This window comes from Centruroides vittatus, unplaced genomic scaffold (assembly GCF_030686945.1).
Source record: "Centruroides vittatus isolate TY-2023 unplaced genomic scaffold, ASM3068694v2 contig_329, whole genome shotgun sequence".
Taxonomy (NCBI): Eukaryota; Metazoa; Arthropoda; class Arachnida; order Scorpiones; family Buthidae; genus Centruroides; species Centruroides vittatus.
In genome coordinates this window covers 3,432,025-3,455,764 of record NW_027122113.1, presented here as the reverse complement: position 1 = coordinate 3,455,764, position 23,740 = coordinate 3,432,025, and the positions used below count along the sequence as shown (strand labels likewise).

General features: G+C 27.5%; 1 protein-coding gene across 1 annotated transcript in view; it reads right to left on the bottom strand.

The window, feature by feature from the left end:
• Positions 1–264: 264 nt before the first annotated feature.
• The window catches only part of LOC136973793 (protein DENND6A), a 55,123-nt gene continuing 31,647 nt past the window's right edge, over positions 265–23,740 (bottom strand). The window contains exons 6-20 of the mRNA XM_067268561.1: positions 20,080–20,159; positions 17,766–17,831; positions 17,604–17,659; positions 16,488–16,548; positions 16,326–16,387; positions 16,124–16,219; positions 9,190–9,281; positions 8,153–8,221; positions 7,575–7,639; positions 7,389–7,478; positions 5,347–5,400; positions 5,156–5,265; positions 4,972–5,074; positions 2,008–2,082; positions 265–1,280 (exon numbers count right to left, since the gene is read on the bottom strand). Coding sequence (XP_067124662.1) covers positions 1,158–1,280; positions 2,008–2,082; positions 4,972–5,074; positions 5,156–5,265; positions 5,347–5,400; positions 7,389–7,478; positions 7,575–7,639; positions 8,153–8,221; positions 9,190–9,281; positions 16,124–16,219; positions 16,326–16,387; positions 16,488–16,548; positions 17,604–17,659; positions 17,766–17,831; positions 20,080–20,159 — 1,202 coding nt within the window. The 3' untranslated portion in view covers positions 265–1,157. The remainder of the gene's footprint in view (positions 1,281–2,007; positions 2,083–4,971; positions 5,075–5,155; positions 5,266–5,346; positions 5,401–7,388; positions 7,479–7,574; positions 7,640–8,152; positions 8,222–9,189; positions 9,282–16,123; positions 16,220–16,325; positions 16,388–16,487; positions 16,549–17,603; positions 17,660–17,765; positions 17,832–20,079; positions 20,160–23,740) is intronic.

The window sequence follows — 23,740 nt, the reverse complement described above, 5'->3', positions numbered from 1 at the left end:
GTAACTTAACTACTTCAAATGTATTCATACCAAGAAATTTGATTCATTTTTAGGGTGAGATAAATTTACATACAGGGAGCATCTATATTTGTATTTTAGAAATATTCTTTTTGTTTTAAATTATTTTATTTTCATTTTGATATACACTATATAATGTTACATTTGCATTTGCAATAGACAATGTCCTGTTGTATTCAGGAGTATTACGGAGAGAAGATGAAACAGAGTGTTTATTAACAATTGGTAATAAACATACAAATTAAATGGTATAAAAATAATTTATTGAATATTTAAAAATGGCCACATGGCCTACTTTTCTTACAGTATGCAATAACTTACATTGTTTTCAATGTATAAAATGGAACATGACTAATATAATATATATATATTTATATACAAATGTTATTCTTTCTTGGTAAACACACCACAATTGTAACAGTATTCTGATTAAATCAATCTCTGCACAATGATTTGACAATATTTACAAGTATTTTCAGTTTTATAAACGATAATCATGCCTTTGGAAAGAAGATTATGTTAAGCATAATGATTGAGAATTGAGATACATATATGACAAAATTATTCCCAAGAATTGATTATGGTATATGAATATGGCACTCTTCACAAAATTAGTTTACTTAATATTATATATATATATATGAGATGATACAATAAAAATGAAATGTGCAAATGGTAATATATCCACTTTCTTTTACTATAATATTACAGAATATAATAAGTAAAGTTTTAAATTGTGACTAGATAATGTATTAATCAAATTTTAACATATAAATATATAAATTCATAAAACCTATTTAATGTTAGTTTTTCTAGAAGCAATTTTCTTTCCAAAGGCAAGTAAAACATGAAAAGAAACTGCTTTAAAGAAATTTCAAATCATGATTATTATTTAAGTTAAAACAGCTTGAGATGAAGCAATTTTAAATTTCATTTAATAAAATTATACTCTGCACTCTAAATCATGATTTAAAAGCACAAAAAAATATCTTATCCTGTATGATAATCGGTTAATTTAAATTAAATGCCAGTTCAACAATATTGGATTTCCAATATTTCTATACTTTATACAGACTGCACACATACATTGTGCATTTAAAGCTATGCATTTACCAACAGATCTCCAAATGAACCATTGGTCAACTAGATTTCAACACTCGTTTCAGATCATCAGGAAGAGTATCTATTATATTTTCTAAGTGATCTTGGAGTTTCTTAACAGTTTCTGACATCAGAGGTAAACTTTCATTTTCTGCTGTAGCCTGAAAAGTAAAATAAATAAAACTGATATACAAGTTATTGTGAGAGAATAGAAAATTTAAAAAATACTATTTCTCTACTGAATCAGAAACAATCATTCGGTAATAACTGCTTTAAATCACTATGTTAATTCTTAAAAAATAAAAACTTATTGAGTCAAAGATACATGAAATCTTTCAAAAATCTAGAAAAATACCATATGATTAAAGTCGACTGAGAAAACTTATATACAGTGACTGTAATTTGACTGTATTTACAGTTGAAAAATTAAAAAAAAAATTGTTTATTATAAGCAAACGAATACAACAAATACTCAATTTATTAAATATGACTAAAGAGTAAACTTGTAAATATGAGACAAATAAAAAATTTAATTACAATAGATTGTCTTTTACTACTTTCTATTTGATAAATTTCTATATAACAAATTTTCAGTATTTTTCAAGGGCAATTCATTTTGTGGAAGTTCAACTACTTTATAATAGGTTTATCTAAACTATACATTTATTCTAGTTAATAAAAGTATTGTCTGTTATGTATATATTTTTATTAACATATCAAATAATATATAAAATTTTTAAGACAAATTGAAATAGCCTATGTTAATTTATAATATATGAAATTTTTTTGCCAATAGTTTATATTTGATCACCTCAATTAATTCAATACAGAAGATTTTTTTTTAAATAGTTAAAGAATAAAATCTGAGAAATTAATACAAATACTCACCAATTTGTCTCTAAGACGAAGCACCAAATCAACAATTTCAACTTCTTGTTTATCTCTTATCCACTGAGTTAAATTCTTAAAGAAAAATTTTAAGAAACATCTATTATATATTTACGTTTTATTTAGAACAATTTATTACATTAATTTAATTATAAAATTTAAATATAGTTAAAATCAATAGATAAAAAAAATAATGGAAAAAAAAAAGCTAAACATCCTCTTGAACTTATTTTTTTCCCATTTAATAATATACAATGTAACTTATTAGTCTATGATAATTTTGTCTGTTACACTGTCATCTGAAACTACATCCATGTCCAAATTTAAAGGAACATACACAAATATACATGGCAAAAACACAGACATGAATGGTTCTCCATTGCAATCAGTCATTCAAATGTCCTCTTTGAGACATGCCTGGTAAGCTACTGATGTATTGGGAACACTTCCTCACTGTTAGTGGTCCTAGCATTTTGCATTTTACATTTTACATTTTAAGAAAGAACCAGCCCAGCTGGAAGCATAGCCTGGTAGAAGGAAGGGGGAGAGAAGAGGGGTGAAAGGAGGGAAGAAGGGAGAAAGGGATCACATGGAGTCCCTCTCTCCCGTCCCCCCAAAAATACAGGAAAGTACCGAATATACAATGAATACAGTATTATATAACAATAATAGTCCCGACAAAATATTACTAAATTCCATAAAAATATAAACGAAGGAAAATCTAATGTTGTACACAGATGGGACCCTGGGGATGTAAACAGAAAGATAGGGTCCTTAGACGATTGTTGACTCTGATGTGGGTTTGGGTGTTCACAAAGCTAGCTGAGGATTTTGATGGTGCTAATGAACTTCATGAGCGCGTCAAAGATGTTCTTATGCTTTAGAAGAATGTCCGAGGTGCAGGGCCATGCGATGTTTTCAGCTAAGGTGGCATTAATGAGGGGTTGTCTTTCTTTATCGTAGAGCGGGCAGTTGAAGAGTATGTGGTCACTATCCTCCCACTCAGCCAGGGAGCAGGTACAGTGCCCGGTTCCTTTATTAAGGAACCGCGCCAGGTAGCTACTCATGTTCCCATGTCTGGTGAGTAGCTGCATTAGTTCATAAGTGGTGTGGTCCTAGCAGACAATTGCTTGTTAGAAACAATTTTGCTGTATATAAGTAGTTATAACATATTTCATTTTGTCACATGGGTGAACTGCTATTATGAATCATTTGCATGATACTTGGGTGACAAGATGAATTTTACTGATTTACATGTGATGTAAGTATTCAAGCTTCATGGTATTGGTTTTACACAGGTTTTGTGTTTGTTGCTTTAGTTGCTTTACACAGGTTTTGGATATGATTACTTGTTGATAAAACTTTAATCAAGTATTAATAACATTGAAATAATTAGATATTTGTTAATGATTAAGATATAATTTTATGGAGAATTAAATTTTTAAATACACTGTAACATTATTCAATATATACTTGTCTAAACTAGTTTGAAAAAATAAATTTAAACAGAATTTAAGGATAATTACTCCCTACATATTAATTTTAACACAATAAATTCATTTCTGCCATTTAAATTTTTGTAAATAAGTTCTCCAGGTAAATTAAACCTCTATCCCTCTAGCCCCAATTAAAAATAGAGAGAAAACGATTGTTACTTTTTACTAAAAACATCTACAAACAAATGATTTGTTTTGTGTAAGTCATTAAGATAATGTTTCATAAATGTTTATTTGATTCAGTAAAATGTAGAGATTAGGAGAAATCCTACTTTGTCAAAAGACTGAGTAAAATTGAATAAGGATTACTACTAATTATTTTGTCTTGATAGTAAGATGCCGTAGAAAACCATAAGCAGTTCTTCAGATATATATTGTTTCAAGACATCATACTGAATATCAAAAGGCTTCACGCAAGAAGATTTATATTTTGTGCATCTCCATCATCCCTTTTATAGAAAAATTTCGAAAACTCACGAATCAAGCCAATGAACCAGCAATCTTTTTATAAAGAGAAATTCAGTTCACAAATTGGTTCTAGATGTATATTCATTGGAAGAAAAAAAGCACATAATAATCTCTCCAACATTAGAAAAAGAAACACTTTTATTAGGTGGTAAACTGGTCCATAGTGGCAACATATTAAATTGCATATTCCACTCCATTTTTTTGCTAGAAGTACCTATTCAGGACAGTAAAGATGGAAATGTTAGCACTAAGTATTGTTTTCCAGTGTACTATTGAACAATTTCCTGTTATAAACAGCAATATTATCGAATAAAATTCAGTTTGTCAACAATATTAAATGAGGATATGTGGAGAGATTGGTCAGCTGGATCTGTACTTCTGAAATCTTATGCTTTCATAATCATAATTTTATCAAAATGATGAAAACATATTGTTGGGTTAAAGTTGAATTAGCCGATGTATCTGATCTGATGAAGTAAACAATACAGTTTTAACAGTGGTCAGAGAAATGCTAACATTTTTGATTGAGTTAAACCATCCTCAGATCCACTTTTACAAAATTTGTCTATTTGTATTTTAAAATATTTTTAATATAAAATCTTGAAACAAAGGTAATACCTTTATTCAAGAAATCCAAATGCAGTTTAATTCTGATTAACCATTTTTTTATTGAGATATTTTGTATTTTATCAGACAGGATTTTCTGAATATATTTAACATCTAAAATTAAAAAATAACTAAATAACTCAAATTAAAAACAAACAGCCAACAACTAAAGCATCCAGAAAACTAATAATTTTATCTAAATCTTATTAGATTCTTATGTAATTAAAGACTCCTGTATACTTACAGATCTATAAATATAAAAAAACTATAAATTTCAAATGAGTATTCTTTAATAAAGAAGATTTATTTGAAATTTTTATTATATTCTGACATCATTACACAATGATGATTATTTTATTGTTAATTTCATTTTAGAACAAAAATTCAAACTTACTGCATCCGACATTGCTTCCATATGTAATGCTTGAAGTTTTTGTGAAACTTCTTTGTACCTGGCATCGTACCAACCCCCAAAATTTACACACCTAAAGAAACGCCTGGAAATAATAAATTTTAACATTCAGCAACATAATTTCTTGTGTTGATATACATTACATATCATTTACTGATTTATTTACCTATATAGACCTGCCCAATCTCCTTTAATTCCTGTCGTTAACTGTGGACCTGAATGTTCTGCCAATTTTAAAAAATCATCTGGATTGAATGGTCCCAAAGTAGGCGTACCCTAAAATATAATAAAAATAAAAGTTAAAAATGATTTTAAAAAAACTGATTTTTATTTTAATAAACAAAATATTTTACATACTTTATAAGGTGAAATATTCTTTTGCAATGGCATCAGACTTGCCATATATCTTTCCTATTAAAAAAAAATGTATTTTATGCAAAATAATAATAGTTAATATGATTTAAAGTTATAGATTACACTATACAAAGATAATTATAGTTTAAAACTTATAGAAAGTTTTAAACTATGACTTGTTATTCAATAAAAATATTAATTTTTGAATCAAAGTTGTTTCTACTTTTTTAAGTTTTTCATTGCTATTATTTATAATCATCATATAAGTATTTTGGGAAAAACTCTGGAATTTATCAATTTTAATTATTTGTTGTTAAAACAAATAATTTTATCTTAAAATTATCCTAAATTTATAAAATAAAAATAAATAAACAAATCTCAGTCTAGTCTAGAAATAATGGAAATTTTAAATCATTAATGTTTTCATAAATTCCTTTTCAGTTGCTGAAACTATAGTGATTAAAAATGAATTACATTACAAAATAACATTAAATTTAGAAACATAGAACAACAGAAAAACTAAAATACTTAAACAATATCTAATAGTAAATTATTACATTAACATAATCCATTTTTTTCTTTTGTGCATACAAACTGTTTTTCTACATTTGATAAATATTACTACTTGTTCCAGTCTTTATGAAATTTTTTAAACAGAAAAACATTTACTTCAAAAAATCACTTGAATTATTTTTTTTAAAGCAAAGATCAGAACTTTTATAAGTATGGAATAGGTATTGGACCAAAAATTAAATATATAATTCAATAAAATATTTATATATATTATAGGAAATTAATTTCTGAACAACTCTATATATACACACACACACACACACACACACAGTGGAACCTTGCTTGATGAACATAATTCATTACAGAACCTTACTTGTAACACGAAACACTCGTTAAGCGAAACAATTTTTCCCATAGAAATTAATATAAAAATACAATAATGCATTCCATGCTGAAAACAATACTCAAATACTGTATTTACTTGCATATAAGATGAGGTTTTTTATTCATTTTTCACTGCTTCAAAAACCTACGTTGTCCTATACGTGCAAGTGAAGGATTCTTTGTGTTTTTGCAATAACTTTTGTGAACTGTGTATAGTTCATGCTGTCATTATAGCAGAGTGCTATCGAGGTCAAGGTGAATGTCGCTTTTAGAGAGATGATTCAAAAATACCTGGTCACTTAGCAATGATTAAAAATGTAGTTATTTCATATTTGTTAAATTGGTATTTTTAATGAATATTTGTACATTCTGAATCATTAAAAATAAACTTTTTCCTGTCACGTGCATTAAAATGTTTTGGTTTTGCTACATGGGTATCAGATGCATGGAAAAGCATTCTTCAAAAACTGATAGCAGTCATTCAAGAAATCAACAGATCAGAGAACAGTGCTTTGTGGAGTAAGACTGAAAAAGAGGAGAATTGTAACAAAGCTTCGGAGGGCGAGTCCCAGTAGACAAAAGGTGATAGCGTCAAGAAAACATAGTTGTTTGCCCTAATATGTGCATTTGATGATAATTTATCTGAAATTAAACAAAATAAAATTAGAATTGTATTAATAAATTTAATTTTCTTTATTTTGATCTTTAAAGTCACATCTGGTCCTATATGCGAGATTGTCTTATACGCGAGTAAATACAGTATTTTACGTATAATGTTTATTCAAAGAAAATTATACAATGTACATTGTTAAGGAGCATAAATCATCATCATCTTTTCTTCTAACATGGAATGAACCAACTTGGAATGTGAATTTGATTTGCAGAAAACAAAAAAAATCAGAGATAATAACATGATGGAGCATGTGCACAATCCGAGACTTCCCCTCTTCTTGTCCCTCGTTATGCAAAACTTCATTCGTTAAGCGGGTCATTTTTTAAAAATTTAATTTGCTCGTTATGCGAGGTGCTCATTAAGCAAGATTCCACTATAATGTGATATGAAATGAATACTAAATGCATAAATTTATAAATGACTAAATAAATAAATTTATTTAGTTATCAAAATATATAAACTTTTAAAAATTTACCAAAGGAATCATAAAACTTTGAGTGAGTTCTAAAAAATATCTTCTCAATAATGCATTTTGTACTTCTAATGGACGTTCTGTTTGTAAACCCTAATAAATAAGTAAAAAAATTAAAATTTATGTAAAATGAAAATAAAGAACAAGAAGTTCAATAAAAACTATAAACATTGAAACTTTTAATATTACCTTTAATAGTTTTTTTAATATTGTCTTTTCCTTTTGAAGGAATGGCTTGTACCTTGTATATAACCCTAAAATATTTTACATTTTATTATAAAATCAAAGATTCTTTGATAAGTCTAAAAACCATTATATAATAAAAGAAAATAAATTTATTCCATTCTTTAGAAGATGACAATGTCCAAATTATTATTTTAAAAGAATATTGAACAGAAATATGCTTTAAAATGTTATCTGATTACTTTTTGGAAAGATAATTAACTGATAATTTTATAAAGTCAACTTTTATTAATTAAAAAAGTGTTTTGGGTTGAAACTTTTGACCATCCTCAGCTTACAATCTTACATCTAACAGTTTAGAATAATGTAGTATAGAATATGTAATTAATATTAATATTCTAAACATTTATAATTTTTGAATTTGAAACAAATGCAATATAACAGAATTATTTTTTTTTATTTAGGTGAATGAAGAAAACTTCAATGGTAATCAAATAGTAGCTTGTTTCATAGATAGCATAAGAGAGAGCAGCATATTTCATATGACGCTATCTTGTAATGTATATTAAAAAGGGTAAAACTACCTGGTTTTGAGTCTAAAGTTTTTAAGTTTCCAGCTTTCTTAATTTTCTGTTTTGTATTAGTAGAAGTGGCTGAAAAATAATAAATTTTATTATTAAAATTAAAAATATAAAAATAGTTAATTATTAAATTTCAATATTAGATTTATAGCCAAAAATAAATGAAATAAAATTTATCCAAATAAAATAAAAATGAAAATTGAATTCAATGAATGAATTGACATCATACTTTTTTGTATTTGCTTATATCTTAAGACATTTGTCCGCATTCAAAGCATATTTGTGAAAAATGAAAAATTAAGAATAATTAAAATTTACATAAAAATTTTTCAGTTAATTTTCAATATTTGATTTTCACACGAATAACACTTTTATGTTGTAAACATAATGTAATTGTATCATTGTTCAATGTTGTATTAATATTGTAATCATAAATTTACTGTTTATTAATTTTATATATGTTTTTGTAACAAAGTTAAATGTAACAAAGTGTATAAATGTTTTTGTAACATCTATTAACTTAAAACATACTGTACATTTTTGAAATCCAATCCTAACAAATTGTTGCTAGTAACCAACCTTTTAGGAGATCAAAACTGTTTTCTTTTTTTAAAAAGTTTTTCAGAAACTTTAGTTTTCACCTTTAGAAAGCAAAGTTTAAATGTATTTGTTACCATGTTTGTTACAATATTTTAGACATTTATTGTGTTTAATACCAGATGTCTAATGTTCAATGGGCTGATAAGAGGTCTGCATATCTGAGGTCTGCATTCCTAAGTTAAAGAAATTAAAGCTATATTTAAATATTTTGATTTGGTTCTTTAGTGACTATATGTATTCCTTCTTGACTTGATGTGATAAGCCCTTATAATTATAGCCATAACTAACAAGCTAACTGAGTCAAAAAATATTATTTGAATATTCTACTTTTATATACATACACACATACATACATACATGGAATAGAATTACTAACTTAGCCATTATTAAAAGTTTTCATGTTACATTTTTAAACTTAACAAAAGGTAATAAATTTATACCTTGATATACATCTGTAATTCTAATTATGTGAGGCCAATGCTGAAGGGTTTTTGCAAAGAAAGGATTTGTTACTCCAATAATAATAGGTGGTCTAAAAAATTAAATAGTAAAGTTTATACATATATAAATACATTTAATATTGAAAATACATTTAATATTTATTGAAAATATAATTGCAATCTGGAGAATCATTTACACACAGAATGAGTCAAAAGACCCTTTTACCCTCTTCATTCCAAAAATACAAAAGATATATTAATTTTGTTAATGTAGTTACATAAGAATTGAATGGAACATTGTTATTAATCTTAAAAAGGATTTTCAAGGTCTTGTAAAACAAAATCACTTTTACTCCTCATAAATTTAAAGTTGCAAGTTATGCAATCTTAAATGTATTTACTTAAACCCAGTTTTAGACTAATTAAATAGTGCTTTTTAACTTTGTCATTGAAACTTTCACATTACTTCTGTTCATTAAACAGTTACAATGTATCTTTGAAAATGATTTTCAAGGTCAACAAAAAGCTCCCATCCGATTCTCCATGCATGCATGCCTTCTTATGTAACAACATTAACACATCTTCAGTAATTTTGGAATGAAGAGCGTGCAAGAGACTTTTGAATAACCCTGTATGAAAAAATAAATTATTTATTTGAAATACAGTGTTTAAAAACATCTTGTGCAACTTTAAGCTTTAATAATTTTGGTTTTTGTAAATGGTAAAAATGTGCTGTAAATGATACAAAAAAGCTTAATTCTTAGTGTTTTACAATAATACAATTTTAATTTTTATTATTTAATATAATTTCCATATTTTATTATTTAGATAAAAAATTCTTCATCTTATTCCTTAGATGAATTTTATCTTAACATCAAAATCACAGAAACAATTTATGAAATCACTGAGAAGCAACTGAAGACTTTTATGTATCATTTAAACTGTATTTTTATCATGTGCACATCCAAAGTTGTTAAATTAAAGTTAAAACTTTACAAGAACTTCATAATCACTTCACCCTGTCTTTTTTGAGATATTTTAGATTAACTTAAAATCCATCTTCAAAAGCCATTACATTTGAAATATCTCTATTTCTTCTCTTTTGCAATGAAATATTTGGTTCAAAAATCAAAATTTAATTTCAATAAAACTCAAACATTTTTAATTTTTAAATAAGTATTTATCTTACTGTTTAAACATATAAATCAAGCAAAATTTTAAAAGCTTTTAAAAATGAATGTAAAAAGTTCAAAAACATTAAACTGGATATTTTTATCTACTTTGACCAGAAAATTCTCCACCAATATAATTATTTTAACCAACTTATATTTAGAAATATGTATTTTTTTAAAAATTTTTAACAAAGTAATTACTATTTATTAAGAATATAAAAGTTAATATAATACATTGGATGATCAGTTAATGAACATAATCAGGGCTTAAAGCAGTCATGGCAATAAAAAAAAGTGAGAAAAGAGAGTTCACACTGAAAAAAAGCTAAAAAAGCTAATAGTGTTAAAATGAACGAAAACAGGCGTTATTAAAAAAACACACAAACGAACACATATTTTGTATCAATAACATTGCATATGATATTAGATTGATTATTAAGTGGACTGATAAGATTAAATATGAAAATAGTTAGGCTGAGTTTATACTCCAGAAAAGTGACCAGTAAGACTGCATTAAGCCAGAACAGGCCCGCATTAAGTTTTCATGTGCCCCATACAGAATTCCCACCATTACACAGCAAAGCAAATGGAATAGTAACATAACTACCAGAATGTGTTTCCATATAACATGCCAAATTTCAAATGCCATTTATTTCAAGGTACATTTTTTGATTTCTTCATAAAAAAAATGTAATTAAAGAAGAAAAAAAACAACTTCTGGCAGAATCAGTGGGTTGCATGTTCATTATATAGCAGGGGTGGGCAAGCAAAAGTTCAGTGGGAGCCGAAATGTAGGTTTTGCAAAATGCATGGGAGCCACAGTTCTGTACTTTTTTATTCTGTACTGCAGTTCTGTACCTGGATTTTATTATATAATATAGAACAAGTATTGAATTTTTTTAATAAACATATTTTCACAAAATTGTGGAAATAAAACTGTAAAAATAATAATAAAAAGCAGAAATTAACACTTTCAGCAAGAACCACATAAAATTCAAAAAGAGCCGCATGCGGCTCTCGGAGTCTCATTTGCCCATGTCTGTTATATAGCAATACCACTAGTAATTGTGACCCAATCATTTATTTGGTAATTTTATCAATATTTTTTAAATGATTAAAAATAAAATTACAGCATTCATTACTGGTAATACTAGTCTCCAAATCTATTCCCCTGAATACAATAAAACAATTTGTTAGTCATTCGACCCACAACTGACAGAGAAGAGAGTTTATGAAAACAATGTAATTAAACATTTAGCAGTTTGTTGTCCTTCACAGTGGGGAACTGGCAGAGTCTATTACTTTTACGGGAGAAAATATACAAAGCTTTCTACTACCCTCAAGTTGAAAAATAATACAATCCCATGAAATTTAACAAATCTGACATTAATAAGTAAATGATGAAATTATTTACAGAGAGTTGATATTTGATAAGTTTAGTTTTTTGCTCTTATAGATCAAATTACAGAAATTATAAATAAAAATCTCATTTTTTAAAAATTAAAATCATAAAATTTCGCTTACAAAAGATCGAGATGGAACGCACGCTTTTCATTTTTATAATCGCTTTGTTTTATTAGACACAGATATTATTCCTATATAGATTTATTAATTATAATAAACATACATTATGTATAAAATTACATTAAAATAACACTGTAATTAACGTCTGAAATGAAAAAGTAATTGAATCGAGTCTCGCCTCCATATTAATTAACGCGTTGTTATGGGGGGCCTAGTAGAAGCTGTAATTTTCTAGGGAGGGGCACCAAGTTAACTGCGTGGGGGCCGGGCTGTAATTTTCTGGGGAGGGGCACCAGGTTAACTGGGGGGGTGCCCACCCATGCCCTTTCCTGGCTACGCCCATGTTAACGCGCCACAGTAATTAATTGATTACGTTGCATCAAATTAAATAATTTATAAAAATTGAAATAATAAATACGTTTATAAAATAATTGGCTGTATCTGTTCGCAATGATAATGTAAAACACACTGTACTTATAGTTTAGCATTTCCGATATTTAATTTTTTTTTGAATTTTAAAATATAAGAAAAACAATTTTTTAAATAAAGATTTACGCATTTATATCTGCAACTTTAGATAATGCAAAGATATAAGAATCCATCAAAAAAGTTAATTAATAATAATTAAAATCGAGAAAAAATATAAGTTTCTTTCGAGGTAAGGAAACTTGTAAAAAGTCAGGTATGCGATCACATGATGCCCGTCTCCCCACTTTGCGTAACCAAATGGTCAAGGTTGAAATAAAACCCAGCAGAAGTAAAAACAAACATCGGCGATCAAAACTTGAACGGGAGCGAAGATGAGACATGACACCATGTAATTTATGCTAATTATTTTCTAATATTAAAATATTAAAATCTTCTATAAATTATAATTAAATTAATTTTTTGACTGAGTTCGACTAGAAGCATATCAAAAAGCTAGATTAAAGTGAAAATAGCGGTTTTTCGATGCTAAATATTTACAAATTAATTTTTTAATTTGGTGCCGGATTGACCGCAGCTGTTCGAATGCGCACGTGCATGAAGAGTTTTATAGTTTGTCGAAATGGAAAATGAAGGACACCGTTAGAATGCAGAAAACCATGGTGCATGCCAAATATATAAGCACCCACTTAAAACCAAACTTTTGTCTTTGTCTAAAGATTGTCTCTACAGAAGTTATTAATATTTAGGATATTAGTTTAAAATCTTGTATTTCCTGGCACGAGATTCGCTCGATCTTTAATTTTACAGAGTGCTAGAAAGATACAAGCTTTGAAACGAGTGTCCTACAACGTTTTATTTAATAATAACAGTAGAAATCAAATTTATTATCGCTCAACAATTATTTTTTCGGTTTTTCTACGGTAGTCAAAAACGAGTAAATGTCATCGTTTAAGCTAAAGAATAGCAGGCGGTTGGGAAGAAGTTTGCTTAGCAACTTACTTCAGAAAGTATTGGGTTCTATACGATTTTCCGTTGCTAAAACATGAGTTTCTACTGTTAGTATTAAATAAAATCTATTTCTTTCTTTTGTCCACTGCGCTTAAATAAATACAAATGCTAAAAATAATGCTGTATAAAAATCACTCTTAACGCCGAACTAGAAGTGTACTTGACTTAATGCAGCGTGATTATATCGAAGCGCCGCGGAGATCGGTATTTCACAAGGATACAAGCAAGGAGAACCCACGTGCAAATTCCTACAGCATGTGCAGAGTATTAAGCTTTGGGAAGCTCCTCGTTTTGTTAGTCTATATAAATGTAGTACACTACATGTGTATACGACAGTGCCTTAACATGTCGCGCACAGTCCATAAGGCATACGGGGAAGTGCTGGTTGCTATTTCGCTCCTGAGCGCATTTACGAAAAAAAAATTTCACATGGGAAGTGAAAAAAGCTAAAAAAGTGCGTTTTTCTCAGAAAAAGCTAAAAAAGAGAGGAGCTATGAAAAAAAGCTAAAAAAGCTAAAAAAGAGAGTCACTTTAAGCCCTGCATAATCCATTCCAAGACTTTGTTCATAACCCAATTATTGATTTATCATAGATTCTTATGGGAATTTGATTAATTTGTTCTGGAGACCCCAAAAAATAAATAAAAATTATATACTTTCTTACTTTGTTTATTTATATGTAATGATAAATGTACATATATACACAGTCTTGCATTTTTATCAGTTGTGTTGTTTTTCCATTTGTGGGATGTTAAAGAATCTGTCCAATATTGATTGCTTTTCTTTCTTCTTCAGGATTTTTTGAAAGTGATTAAAAGCATTGTCATCGTAGAGATCCCCAAGGCTATTAACCTCAACCTGGTTTGGATGCTATTCTACATCAGTTATTCTGACATCCTCTCACTTCTTCAGAAGATCTTTAATAGCAGATGTCAGCATAGGTCCTCTTTCATCTTCCTCTTTTTCAGTAGAAAACACATCTCGCTGAGTTTCTTCTGTCATCAGATCAGTTTCAGGTTCCATTAAGAGCACTTAAATGTTATTTGTTTCTCAGATGTGATTTTCGTTAAACCTTTAGTTGCTTGAGTCTTCTTGATTACATTTTTCTTAGCTAAGATTGTGCCTACTGTAGACCTGTTCAAGCCATACTGCCTAACAACATCAGACATCTGTCCATTCTCTACCATGGCTGTTATTTCTTGCTTCGTTTCTATAGTTTACACTCCACTCTTTTTAGGCTCCATAATATTATCAATTTTTTTTTTTTTTAAATAAAAAGTGTAGAAAAGCACTCACAAAAATTCAGAGAACAGAAATCAACTAGCACACGAAAGAATTATGTAAATGTGAGGCCTGAATAAAATTCAAAATTTTGGTGTTAAAACATTAACAAATATCTGATAGGACAGTTAAACTCTCACCTTTAGAAAATAAAAACCAATGCAAAACTTAACAAATGCCCAACAGTCTCACAAAGACTATAAAAAAATTATTTGGAAGCTGAAAGATAAACAAAAAGCTGGAATTACAATGGAGAGTTTCAAAGTTTGGAGGAATACTATGTAATTGGTATCAGGTTGAGTGTTAATGTCGATGTCTCGTGCACTCCGAAAGGTTTCGAATTGTTACTTGGAGACAAGGGAAAACCAATCAGTAGTCATTATTTTATGTTGCTTCTTTTTGTGTTTGTTCTGTGAAGTGTTCATTACCCAAACATAAAAATCTTTCGCAAAAGTGTTTGTTATCCGATTTGTTCACAGTCTGAACTCTTCGTTAACTGATCACCCACTGTATATTTATATTCATTTTTGTATTTTCTAATAAACAATAGTAATTTAATTACACAATTTATAAATTTGGATATTTTAGAAATGTAGAAGTTGAATCAGAGAATATTACAATTAATTTGTGATCAAAAGGAGAAACTTGTTTGTACAAATTACAGAATATTTACTTACTTCTTTAGAAAATAATAACAGTAAGTTAGTTAATGCAAAATAATTTGGATTTTTATATTTGAATCATAAAAAACTTTTTTTTTTAATAATAAAAAGACTTTTATTAATTTAGTTAAATTCTTATTTCATAAATAATGAAACTGTTTAGTTAATTAAATTACCATATTTATTCTAATAAACAGCATATTGTCTTTAACTTTTTCCAGTTTCAACTGCACTGTTTATTAGAGAATGCTTACTATTAGAAAGCATCTACACTCAAACCTGTTTTTGTGCGGTCTTTTTTGTGCGATTTTTTATATGTGCAATGTGTTTTGTGCAATTATTTTTGTGCAGTATACCAATTTGAATTGAAATTCATATACCGCACACAAAAAATCACACAAAACAAATCGCAGAAATAAAAAATCGCACAACAGAAGACCGCACAAAAACAGGTTTGAGTGTATTATTTCTATTCTTTGAAAACTAGGTGTGATTATTAATGAAATAAATATGGTAACATTTTTACTTTATTACTATTCAAGCAACAACATAACATACACATACTAGAGTTCTAAAATTTCTATTTAACTCTAGAACTTAAGATTATTTTTAGATAGTATGCATTTAAATTGTAAATAAATCTTATGTACATCTAAAGTAGATTAAAGTTTAATTTTTAAACCAATTATGCTCACTACATAAAAAAGATAGCATAATAATGGTTAAAAAAATTATTAAAGAGCTTCTAAAAATTAGAGTTTAAATGTGTTTATTTTATCTTAGATTAAAATCAAAGTATTGATTTTTTATTAATGAAAATAATATATATCATTAAATAATTAAATAACAAAGTACATACGGAGCTTGAATTTTAGTAGTGTATTCTTTAAATTCACTATCATGAATGGTAAAAAATGGCCTAAAATCACTACAATAACGAAGAGGCCATATCATACTGAAAAGTTATAAAAAAGTTTTTATTTAATGAAATAAAGTTACAAAAAAATATATTTATTAACTATCTTCCAACATAAGAAAATAATTATTAGACAGAGACTAACCTTATTAAAGCCTGCACCATTTCTGAACACACGGTAGGAGATGTTGCCATTACTACAACCGGCTAAAATAACAATTTATGAAATAAGCAATGAAATAAAATAATAAATTCTTCAAATTTAAAATAAAACATTTATAAATCATTAAATAATTATTTTGCTTACTTCTGCAGTGATCACTAATTCCCACAATAACTGGACATGGGATAATACTGGAAGAAAGCACCTAAAAATAAAGTAATTAGTTTAATACTTAATTTCATTATTATTTAAGAAAACTCTAGTCATTAAATCATTTAATCTATAATTAATAAAACATTAAGTGATATGTCAGTAAAATAAAAATAATTGTCTTAAACATAGCAAATCTTAATAAAACATAACAGTAACTATCACATTACTTTTACTTAACAGTACTTTTAAAATTAATTAGCTTTTTAAAACAGTGATGGATATAAAAAAAACATACAACAAAGGAATTTATAATATATGTTATATATAAACTGATAAATGTAGATGTTATCTTGTTCTATAAATCTTTCAATGTCCTTACCTAGCATATAAACTCTTCTTTTTACAGATTTATTTTTAATTTTTTATAAAATTTTAAAGTAAACAGCATTTTAAAAAATACAAACTTCCATTTTGGCAAAACTAACTAAATAATTTAATAAATATGCTGTGTTATGAGATGATAGCAATTAAATAGGAAAGAAATTTGAAATTATTTGCACAATAATTTTCATATGTAAAATTTTTATCATTTATAATATAATAAATAAAAATGTAATCAAATGATTTTGTATACTTTTGGAGGAATCTATATTTAAACTATCAAAAGCTAAAATTCTTGTATTATATCAAATTACAAAGGGTTCAAATTATGTTAATGACATTTCCAATTTGTAATTATTAATGCTTCCAATAATAATCAAAATAATTCTTTGTAAGAACCATTCTCTTGAAAGTTCTTATTTAATATACATTTTTAAGCTTGAATTGATGTAATCATTTCCAAGTAAGTAATGATATGTAATTAATTTTTTCAAAAAGTATAACTCCAGAATTAAATTTATGAAATATTACATTAGAGATTTCAACAGACTTCTAAAGTCTGTTGGCTGTCAAATGGTCGAAAGCTTGGAATAATTAATCCTTTAATATTTTTAAATTTATAATAAAGTTATTTAAATTTTTTAAAATTCTAGCTTACTAAAATTTTAGAATGTGACCAATTATGATATAAACTGTTATGCAATTTCAAAATTTAAATATAATTACCTAAAAATATCAATTTCATGAATTGATGGCAATATCACAGGATTATTATGAGCCATCTGAAAAATATTTTTGAACATGATATAATTTAAATTGTAACATTAATATATTATTCAAAATTAAAAGTAAATAAATACTCAATCTATTCAGTTTTCCAGTTCCTACCTGACGTAAAGGAGATTGAGTTGTTGGTGAAGTACTTAATTTATCAAAGCTGCTTGGAATTCGTACCTGAAATTTAAAAAATTCCCAAATTTCATAAAAATGAAATATTTAAAATATATAAATATTACTAAAATAAGAAATCCATAAAGATTACATTCATAGTTTATTTAATTTTTACAAGTATAATTTTCATAGACTATAAATTCAGCTAAATTAATTATTAAAATAATCCGTTAGTGAAACATAAATTACCTAATAATAAATAAATTATAAACTTTAATAACTGAAATCATATTAGAAAATTAAAAAAAACAACTTTATAAGAATTGTTATATAGTGTTAAACCATTAAAATGTAAGATGATAAACAAAATATTCAAGCTTTTAATTTTTCTAATACTTTCAGTTAATTTATTTATATATATATATATATATATATATGTTTCTGGAGAAAATGAAATAAAATATACATCCTTTAAATAAAACATCATTTGATTTTTAAGTATGTTACATAAATTAGATATTTCTACAAGTAAGACTGTTTCAGAAGTAAGGCCATTTCTTATAATTAGATATTAGACTTACTTTCAGTGTCACAATTTTGAAGATGACTTCTGAAACTTGATGCAATAAAACATAAATATTGAAAGAAAAAAAAAAGTGTTTCATCCGGAACTCAAAAACAATTTCTTCAAAAGGACTAAAACAGAATATATTCATCATTGAAAAGTCATAAGCTTTTGCCATCTATAAAACTTAATTAAAAAATTGGTTAGATTCATTTATGGTTCAACACAGGAAGAAAAATAAAAATTTTGCTGTTCATTTGCTGTCATACCCTGTTAATAGGAAACATCACACATGTTGGGTAGCATGACACAAGAATAGTTAAAACAAGACCAAAACAGCCATCCAACTCATAACTCATACAATTAACAATTATTAGTCTCAATTTGCCCACGATAATGAATAACAAATGGCATAATTTTTATTAACAGGTTAATAAAAAGTTATTAAAAGTAAATCCTGGATTTATTTTTGTCATCAATATTTTACATTGAAATTGTTTAGTTTCCATAAACCTGTAACTTATTTACCAAAATATCCAGTAAAGGTAGAAAGTTGTAATAGTAACACAGTATATTAAAATTAAATAACAATTCATAATTTGTGTTTTAATTTTTACTAAATAAAGACTAAGATGACTCGAGATTACCATCCACCTTTAACAACAGTAAAACCCATAATAAAAATACTACTATTAAAATTATTAAACTACAAACAACTAAAAACCATACAAATATAAAATACAAAAGATAGCTACAAAGGTATGTAAATTTATATAGAATAGTTTTTGTATTCTTTCTTAAAAAATAGATGATATTAAAATGTGTATGTTCTATCTTATTCACAAAATAAATATATCTAAAATAAAAAGAACATCTTTGAACTGAAATGCTATGCGTGAGTTATCAAGTGTAATACTTTGAGGATTGTGTATTAAGACATTGTCAGGATAAATTATCATTCTTGACTATGTGAGCTTTCACAAGTGTAGAGAGTTAGCAAGTTAACAGAAAGTGTTAAATGCAAAGTTTTATTTTTGCCACCATACCAACTGAATTTAAATCATTAGTAAACTGTTAAAATATATATAAAGTAAAATATATGTTAGTTAAAATTAGGGAATTGTTCTATTATGCTGGAGACAGAAAATGGCAAAATTAAGATAAAAAGTAAACTTCACTAAGCTTGGAAATCACCTTATAGAATGAACATGGGCAGCACTACACCATACAAGTATCTTATTTCAAAATTTCAATTGTGATTTAAGTAAATTGGAACAAAATTATTTTCTTAAGCAATTCACATTGTTTAATAAATTTCATATCCTTTCCTATTAAATTTATTATAATTAAACAAGATAATTTAATTAAGTTATAAAAATTATTATTAATTTAAATGAAATAATCATATACTGAAATAAAATAAAGTTGAGAACTCAAGTTCTCAACTTTCTCAAGTTTCAAACTTTCAACTTCAAAATTTCAACTTTCTCAAACTTTCTCAAGTTTCTCAACTTATCTCAACTTGTTGAGAACTCAAGTTCAGTATATGGGTTCCGGTAGAGTTCTCAACTCAGTTGAGAACTCTACTGGAACCCATATACTGAAATTACAAATATTTTCTTATTTATGTTTAATTAATAAAATTTATATCCCTATCTAATATTGTTAGTAAAACTGAATCATGTTTATCTGTATTTAATTAATATTAACAAGAAAATAATACTAGAATCAAAACAAAATTCTTACCTGAAAAACAGTACCCATCAAAGGCAAAATAAGTGTAACACCAGGTGTAGGAGCAGACCACTGGTCAATGTCATGACAAGCTAAACAATTTTAAAGTAAATAAATAAATATATATATATATATAAATGTTATAAATTTAAAATAGTAATTAAATAATTATCAAAAATACTTTTTTTGTACAATTTTGCCTAAATTCAAATATTAATCTAATTAATTACAACTACTCAAAACTGCAGTGATATATCAATCCAAACAGAAACTATAAATCACAACAAAAATTTTAATTACTATAATGTTTTTAACTGTATTTAAACAACCTTTCTAAAGCAAACACAAAATTATAAGTTAAGATCGAACAGAACAGTAATTTGAAAAAATTCTGGAATAAAGCACACTTTCTGGACATTGCTCTTGCTTGGGAATGGTGGAGACTATATAGGAAGCCCTCCCATAACCTACTTTTTATTCCCTGAGCGTCTCACAATGTACTCAGTTACAAACTAGTGGCCTTTAAGGGCTACTAGCTCGTAACTGATTAAAAGGACCTAAACATACTGTCAAGAGGAGTTGGACTTCATCAAATCCCTTGGCAAACATTTTGGTTTTAAACCTACAGTCATCAAACTGTTTCCAGTCTATCAGGGTTTTAGGCTGAAAACAATTGATAAACTGAAGAACAACATAAGAACCAAATATTATATATGATCATTGACTAAGCCTCTTTTCATCTGTAATATCTACAAGGAGATTGGAAAATTCACTGGCCACATTATTTTTAAAAGAAATACCTCCTCCATGCACAAAATCCTATGTAATGACAAGGAAACTCCCAACCCAAAGCACATCCCAGGCATTTACTCTGTTCCAGTGAAGGATTTGCAATATATTAGGGCATCCTGAGATCTCTACATGCAAGATTAAAGGTATTATACATCAAGATGACATCCAAAGATCTAATTCAACCATTGCATTGGTGGTATACACCCTCTCTGATCCCACTCTGTCAACATTAATTGGGTCCAGGCCAAAACCATACAGAAAGTGTGGAGTCAACACCATCTTCAATACGTGGAAAAATTACTTATTTATAAATTAGTTTACTGTGGATGAGCTATCAATTACAAGGACATTAACATTTTATCTACAGCATGGCAGACTTTTTTATAGACAAATTATATGTAGCCTTTGATGTACTCTTATTATATCTACAGGGATACTGTCCTTATTTTACTTCTTGTTATTTTTTACCTTTGTTTCTCATTTTATTATTATTATTATGTTGTGAATGTCATGCCCAGCTGATACTGGTGCCAAGTGCTATGCCAGACTAAAGTAGCTACCCAAACAAGTGTAACATTAAGCTGTTATTGATGTATGTGGTATCAACATCTAGAAACTTCTTCACAAAGGGACACGTGTTCAGTATTGCAGCTTTCTGTAGGTATATGTTATTAAGATTTCTAAAATTTTGTGTAGTGTATGTGGTATGACACCAGTAGAAGAGAGGACAACAGGTACAATAAATACCTTCTCCATCCTCCACATCTGTCTTATTTCTTGAGCAAGTTGAGTGTACTTATTTCAAATGTTTATTCTAAAACCTTTTTTGAAATTACAGTTAAATGTAGACAAAAACATTACAGTAATTAAAGTTTTTACTGCAACTTATGATTTGTCTGGTTTAATCTAATTAATTAATATTAATATTAAATGAAATTAATTATTAAGAAATCAAATTTATTGTATAATTGTTTTTCTTGGTTCTTGCATTACGTATGAGTTCAAAGAAATATCTTACATGAGAATGAATGGAAAAAATATAACAAATATAAGACTAAGTTATGCTTATTCATACACTATCTTTTAAAAATTATTTAACATCAATACATTTATTTCAAACATAAAAACTGAACAATACTTAAAATGAATTTTTGATAAAGAATTCAATTACTACTTTCTTATATATATTAATATATTCAATGTTTTTTTATAATAAAACAAAGTATAAAAAATTTCAAATTTTCATTTTGAAGTTGATTTCTCTCTTAAAATTGGTCACATGGTCTATGGCATACAAAGACATACTGTAAATGGTATGCTTGGTTTTAAATTTTGATTTTCTTGGTTGAAAACATAAATAAGTCACCCTAAACTAAATAAAATCTTCAAACTAAATATAACTAAACAAAAAATAAGTAATTAAAAACAAAATCAGGTTCTTCCTCACACAAATCAGTATGCTATTCAACAGTAAAAGTAGAGCTGAAGCACTCACCAGTAATTCTCCACATACTAAAATGGCCATATATTTCCAAACACAACCAGGATTCATTACCAAAGATGATAAACTACCAGTCTGTGGCAGTCCATGCTTCTCTGTCACAGAACCATTGCAAATGAAAGCAACAATGTCAGGGAGCTAATGGCAGGACATGTAATGATAACTGTGTATGCAAATTTGCCTCTGCTAGCCATCTGCCAATACTATATATTCTGTAGTGAGGCTTCCACCTGTTTCTAGATATTATTAAAAATTATAATACTATGAGTCTGTTGTAAAAAGTATTAGTTCTGCCATTTTGTATCTTGACTTTAAATTAGGATTATACCATTTATTCAGTCTTTTTGGTCGAACTAGACCAAAAAGACTGAATAGTTCCTTCAGATATGCAAATGGTGGTCCATTATATTTTGTTCTTTGTCATATAATAACAACTTGTTTATTTATTTTTTTCATTCTTTCTGCCTGTGAGCACAAAAAATACCTTTAGTCCATGCTCATAACTGGAGAGCTAAGTTGTAAGGGAAAAGGCCCAACATATCTGAGATGGACTGCCTATGAAAAATTCCTGAAGTTGCTTGTCCAGATTTGATCCCAGATCCAGTTTACTATTGATGTCTATGACTAGATTTAGTGAGTCTGACTGAGGTATCAGTAGTAAACTGATGTTGCAACTGCCTTGCCTACCTGCTATGTACTCAATGGGCTTTGATTTGTCCTATTAGTACAAAAATATCTCTGGATACAGAACAAAGATGCTGTTTGTGATTGTTTCATGATCATATGAAACAATCACAAACAACAATCACAGATCTCTCCAGGTGGTCTGTCTAGGCATGCAGAACCTGCCTACTGTATATGTGCCCTCATACATTCATTGCCCCCGGTGTATATGTATCCTCATAATTCCTCAAAGTCATCAGAACCCAAATGACAGACAATCTGGCAAAACAACCAACTTGTTTCTTTCAACCTGTTGAGGAGGCCTTTCTCAAAGTTTGTCAGTTGTGCTTAATGTCTTTCTGCACCCTGGCATTCAAAACCTTTCAAACAACAGATACACTAAAAATTCTGAATACAGTGAATCTCTGCAAGCCTTTTTATATACTGGGACAACATTTTAAGTCATTCTGGATGCATTACCTGACATGCAATCAGACTTTACAATTCTAATCATTTACATATATGTCTAAAACATAGCTGTATGCCAAGTTTTACAATAATGTGATAAAATTATCTGGATGCATAACATTTTTGTCAATCAGTCCATAGTCTCTTTAATTTTCTACTTCATTAGTTATTAAATTTTTTTTTGTTGATGACATAAAAAAATCTCTGCTATTTTGATCCATGCATTTAAAAAATATTAATTTCACATAT